Source organism: Microtus ochrogaster, chromosome 4 (assembly GCF_000317375.1).
Source record: "Microtus ochrogaster isolate Prairie Vole_2 chromosome 4, MicOch1.0, whole genome shotgun sequence".
Taxonomy (NCBI): domain Eukaryota; kingdom Metazoa; phylum Chordata; class Mammalia; order Rodentia; family Cricetidae; genus Microtus; species Microtus ochrogaster.
The window spans coordinates 35,992,394-35,998,669 of record NC_022011.1 but is presented as its reverse complement, the minus strand read 5'-3'; the positions used below and the strand labels follow the sequence as shown (position 1 = coordinate 35,998,669).

At 45.6% G+C, this 6,276-nt stretch overlaps 1 protein-coding gene across 1 annotated transcript in view; it reads left to right on the top strand.

Moving 5' to 3' along the window:
• The window catches only part of LOC113455938 (zinc finger protein 14-like), an 11,042-nt gene extending 7,095 nt beyond the window's left edge, over positions 1 to 3,947 (top strand). Inside the window, exon 3 of the mRNA XM_026778624.1 lies at positions 8 to 3,947. Within this exon, the coding sequence (XP_026634425.1) occupies positions 8 to 988 (981 nt within the window). The 3' untranslated portion in view covers positions 989 to 3,947. The remainder of the gene's footprint in view (positions 1 to 7) is intronic.
• The last annotated feature ends 2,329 nt before the right edge of the window (positions 3,948 to 6,276 follow it).

Genomic DNA, 6,276 nt, shown 5'->3' with positions numbered 1-6,276 from the left:
TAACCAGTGTGGGAAAGCTCTGAGTTCCTCCACTTCACTTCAGAGGCATGAGAGAATTCACACAGGAGAAAGACCCTATAAATGTAACCAGTGTGCGAAAGCCTTTAGATGTCACAGTGCCCTTCAATTACACGAAAGAATCCATACTGGTGAGAAGCCCTATGAGTGCCAGCAGTGTGGGAAAGCCTTTACATGTCACAGTTACCTTCGATTACACGAAAGGACTCATACTGGAGAGAAACCCTATGAGTGTAAGCAGTGTGGGAAAGCCTTCAGATGTCAAACTTCCTATCATAGACATAAAATTATTCATGGTGGAGAAACATTCTATGAATGTAAACAATGTAGTAGGCTCTTCATTTACCCATCTTTACTTCAGATGCACGAAAGAACTCACACTAGTGAGAGACCATATAAATGTAAAGACTGTGGCAAGTCATTCCTCTACCCCTCTTTACTTCAAATGCATGAAAGAACCCACACTGGTGAAAAGCCCTATGAATGTAAACAATGTGGTACAGCCTTTAGACATCACTCTTCCCTTCGACTGCACGAGAGAACTCACACGGGAGAAAAGCCCTATGAGTGTCCACAGTGTGGGAAAGCCTTTACTCGTCACACTTCCCTTCGATTACATGAGATAACTCACACCGGAGAGAAACCTTATAAATGTAAAGAATGCGGAAAAGCCTTTAGACATCACTCTTCCCTTCGGTTGCACGGAAGAATTCATAGTGGAGAGAAACCCTATGAATGTAAACAATGTGATAAAGCCTTTATACGGTACAGTTACCTTCGATTACATGAAAGAACACACACAGGAGAAAAACCTTATGAATGCAAGCAATGTGGGAAAGCCTTCAGCCGTCACAGTTCCTTTCAGAGACATAAATCTATTCACGCTGTGGAAAACCCCTATGAATGTCAGCCGTATCTAATTCCTTTATCGCTGTTTCCTCCAAATACATCAGATAACTCATACTGGTGAAAAACACTATGATGTGAACAGTGTGTTAAAATGTTTATCCTTAGCCACTTAAAACACATGTAAGAACTGAAGATGTCACGTGATAAACCTTATCCACATAAACGATATGGTTTAGACTTTAAATGTACTAAGGGATTCATTGTAGGTATAGTTTCTACAAATGTGCAGTATGTGGTAAGTCCTTTCACAGAAACAAACTAATTCATGCGGGGAAAATGCCTTATGAATGGAAACGATATGGTCAGTCTTTTATCCCTGTTTGCTTCAGACACATGAAAGAACTTAAAATGCAAAATGCCGTGAGTGTTGGCAGCGTGCTGGAGCCTTCAGGAGATGCAGGTCCCTTTGTTAACATGAAAGACTCTTACTGGAGGGAAAGAAACCGCATGATGTTTAGATGTCATTGCTCCCATAGATTCTGTGAATGGACTACTGGAAACAGTTCTGTGAGCAAGAGCGCAGCTGACACCTTCAAGCTCACAGTTCCTTTCAAAGGTGTATAATGATTGATGGTGGGACAAGGCCTTATACATGTAAAAAGTATGGTAAGTTTTTGTTTGCTTGGAGAGGGACAGGCATTTTTTGTTGGTAGTGTAGCTACCTGTAAGTTGCCTGTGTTCAATAAGCCCAATTAGATTCAGTGGTTCCCCAAGGTTGCACTTGGATGGAATCATTGCTTTGTTTCTATCCTCAGTGCCCTTGCTTGTTCAACATGTGTCCAGAAAATGTTCACACAATACTTGGCACCCAAATGTGGAGCTCAATGGAACCAAAGATGAGTTTGAGAGGAGCACTTGCCTTTCTCTGCTGTGGGTGATGAGACATGGCCTTGAGCAGGGCGGATCGTCTGCAGTTGATTATGAAGTGGCTATCTTTTCAGTACGCCATGGAACAGTGTGCCGCCTTGTTGCAGTACCAGTTGCGTTGTTTGTACTGTGCAGCTCCTCTAGTATGGAGTGCCCCCCTTCTGTGACAGATGAGCTTTGCCACATGAGCCTTCCCCTGCCTCCCACAGCTGTCAAGTTCAGAGTGTATTACAGTTCCTGTAAGTAGCACAGACGGAACAGAATTAAGTAGGCATCAGGTGCGCGGCCCTTCATTGGGTAAGAAGACATGCAAATAAGCCTTCGCTGTCTACTAGCATGAACTTGCCCTTTGATGGAGGGATTGTTTGAGGAAAAGATATGCAGATGCTGTCCACTGTATTGGCCTTCAGATTGGCAGGGAAACTAAGGAAGGAGGGTGGGAGTGAGGATGGGAGCAAACGCCGGCTTCCAGTTTTTACATCTGGAGATGGCAGAAGGGGAACAAATGGAAAGTTCTGTCTGCTGAGTAGTCCCTTTGGGACCCTAAAATGTGAAGCCTATATGAAGTTTTGACCAGTGAGGGGAGATGTAGAAGTGGTGATAATGTTCCCCTCCGTCCTGACCTTTACTACAGAAGAGTCCGAGCACAATGGCCCAGTAAAAGGAGTTGTGATAATCAGTAAATACTCTTTTTTTGGAAGGCTGTACAGCTTGAGAAAAAAACACAATGAAGAAAGATTTGATAAAGCACTGCAGCTGAAAAGTCCAAGCTTTTGCTGGAGTTGTTTCCCCAGAATAAGTTGTGTGCTCTCCTGCAGAAAAGCATGCTTGTGCGTAGCCTGTTTGTTCAGCTCAGGGCCCTCTCAGCAGCTAGGGGCGTCCGCTGAAGAGGCAGCAGTGTGCTACAACATGGGCCTAGAGGCTGTCAGTCCCAGGGAGTCCACAGGAATACAGCAGGTGAGCATGTCTGGGTTTCCCCTGGGCTCCTACACCAGTGAGAGAACAAGAACCAGCTCTTTCCCCACCAAGGCTGCATGCAGGATGAGGGTGCAGATGGCTCATGAAGAATGATGGTTCAGGGGAGGGTGCACCTCCCATCTACAACACTGTATCCAGTACTGATTTTTTTTTTCTTGAGGCAAGTTTCTAGGTAGCCCAGACTGGCCTCAAATTCACTATATAGCTGAGGATAATCTTGGAAGTCCTGATCCTCCTGCCTCCTCTTTCTAAATCCTGGGGTTGCATGCATGAGTCACCCCATCTGGTGTCCCAGGCTTCACGCATGCCCTCTCCGCTGTGCTGTGTCCTCAGGTCAACACTGAGGAAACACTTGGTACAGAATCTTCATGGATCTTTTTAATATCTGTTTATTGCCCTCTTAACTCTTCCTGACTCCCAGTCCAGCTAGCACTTGTTTGATCCTCCAGTGATCCTGAGACCCCTGTGTAAATAGGTTTCTTTCACTTCACCGCTGACATAACGCTAGCCTGTGAGTGTTCCACAGAGTTAGAAAAGCATCTGCGTGAGCTAAAAGAATGACGATCAGAAGGGCAGCACACATACATGTGCACAGGGCAGGCACATGGGAAATTCTTGTGATGTTATGGTTGGGTAAGATACGTGTGATACAAAATAAGGAGAGTGAGGGAAATCTTTCGCAGCCAATGGCTGACATTAAGCATGACAAGAACAGTTGAGGAGCTTGAGTGAAAGTGCCCTGTGTGCATGGGCAGAGATTTTCAGAGCATAGACTCCTCAGTGACGATGCAGTGTGGGGTGGGCTACTTCTCCAAGAGATGTCCCAGAAGTCCCTAGACAGTGCTGGCTGTTGCCAATGCTCTTCGTTGTCCCTAGAACTAGAGTTAATACTGTTCCTAAAGACACCACATGCTTTAGTTGCTGAATGTGGAGAAAACAAGCTGAAGCTGAGCTGGAAGTGTCCTTGCTGGCCAGCTTTAGAGGACCTGGAGGTGCAGGCTCCGAACCCTGTATGTTACTAAAATTGGCAAGCAAGATGTGCCTACTAGGGCTGGTGAGATGGCCCAGATGGTGAAGGTGCTTGCTGCCAAGACTGGAAACTTGAGTTAGATCTCAGAACCCTACACACAGGGAACCCTGATGGCTCTTCAAGCTGAGGAGGGAGAGGGACTTAATCGGGGGAGGGGGAGGGAAATGGGAGGCGGTGGCGGGGAGGAGGCAGAAATCCTCAATAATAAATAAATTAAAAAAAAATGAAATTAAAAAAAAAAACAAAAAAGAAAAGCAACTAACCAGAAAACAAGAAAGCAATCACAGAGACTAAAATAAGAATGTTTCTCCAGCAACCTTTTAAACTTAAATTTTCTTTATTATTATTAGTATGTGTAGGGCATGTGTGTGCAGGGTGTCTATGTTCTGCGGCAGTAGTTATGCGCAGGTCAGAGGACAGCTGGTACTCTCCTTCCACCGTGGGGGTTTCTGGGGCTTGGATTCATTCTATCAGACTTCAGAGACAAACACTGTCACCGATCGGGCTGTCTTGCCAGCCCTCTTCCCGTGTTTCATTAGCAACATCAGAGGAGAAGTTGAAAGGATAGGTCATTAGAAGTATTTAAAAGCCTGGGCATGGTGGACACATCTATGAGTCTTGTGTGGCTGAAGGCTGAAGCAGAACAGTCAAGTTCAAGGCCAGCCTGGGCTTCACAGTGAGGCTTTATCTCAAGAAAGCCAAACAAGCAAAGGAATGCACAAGGCGTCCAGGGAGACATGGGGAACGAGAGAGCCATAATGAAGGGACACGAGCCTGCTTGGCCATGTGACCGGCCTTGCCCTTCTCCCCTAGTCCCTCTGCCTTGCTAAACACCCTTGGATAGATTCCTGAAGCTAGCTAGCCACCGAGGTCTATTCCCTTATTTGGCCACTTTCTCTTCCTAAGGCTGACTACCAAAGTCCAGCAAGCAGAAGTCCCCTTTGGTTCACCTAATTAAATTACCCAATTAAAACGAAACACCTCATGCTAACACAGCTTTCTTCTCCCTTTGCCTCTGTAAACAGCCATTTGTCTCTGTGCCACGTCTGTTTCCCTTCTATGCGGAGGCAGTCCTTCGTCCTTCTGGGACAGATACCCCTTTCCACCTTTCCCTTGTCCCTTAGCATCCTAGCTCATTCTAACACAGACCCCCACACACTCCTCCTTTTAAAAATTACAGCTGTGGGGTCATTTGCTGCTGTTTTTCACCCTGGGTCAGAAAGCAGTAACTTTAACTTCTCTTCCCCACTTAATAAAGAATCTCTCTGTGAAAACAGGTGTTGTTTGTGCCTGATCCGGGGTCTAGAAGGAGCCCCCACTGTTATGGGGGGGGGTGTCCTTCACCTCAGTGGGTGATCTGACTACCGGGAGGCCCAGAATCAGAAAGTGAAAGAAATAGAAGACAGAGTGTTCAGAATTACCAAAGGATCAATACAAGAAAAAAAAAAATTACGAGCCAAAGGGCACAGTCCTAAATTGAAAGGGCCCATAACATGCTCAGAACAACACACTGAAGACTGAAAAATGGTCAACACAGGAATAATATTGTGGGCCCTGTGATCTGAAACAGCCCTGACAGCTTACCTAAGTCAGGTTGCACAAAGGATGAAGAGAGAATAACACAGGATTTCTCAGTTACAAGGCTGCAAGCCAGAAGACAAGGGGCAGGGCCTTCGATACGCCAAGGGAAGATGAATCCCCACCGAAAAATCTTACCTTCAAGATTGTCAAGCCAGACAATCACTAAGAACACACGCTTGGTCATCTTGTCTGCAATGATTTCCCTTGGGCTTCCTGGCTCCCTAAGGCCCCGTTGTAGGCCAGTCAGAATGAGGAAGAGTCTTCGCAACCAAACTCCTTTCTAAAAGTGCTTTTTGATTAGCTGTTCTTTAGTGCAGAACTGGGTGAGGTTCTTACTGGTAGAGAGCAAATGGAATCTGGGGGGCTTAGCTTTTTTTCTATGTCACTACCAGGAGCCCCCCACATTATAGATTGGATCACTTCCTGTTTGCTAATTTCGTCTCATTTGACAAGATCATATTCTCTGTGAGAAAGTAGAAAAATTTGAGCTTCTGAATGTTTGCAGATGGCTTCATTTTGCTCTTAATCTTGGAGGTAACTAATGAGAGAGAGAGAGAGAGAGAGAGAGAGAGAGAGAGAGAGAGAGAGAGAGAGACACCCAGGGCCATCAGCTACCCTCTGTTGTCTTCTATCAGTTAGTTGCTCCCTGAGGGATTTCTGTGGCCTGATCCCATTGTCCTGTGCAGGTGAGTTCCCTCTTAGTAAGGGAGCGTGGTGGAAGTCTACAAGCATTGAGACAAGGTTCTCAACCTGTGGGTCAACACCCCTTTCACAGAGGGTCCCTAAGCCTATCAGAAACACAGATATATACATTATGATTCTTAACAGTGGCAGAATTACAGTTATGAAGTAGCAACAAAAATAATTTTATGTTTGGTGGGGGGCGGGTTCAC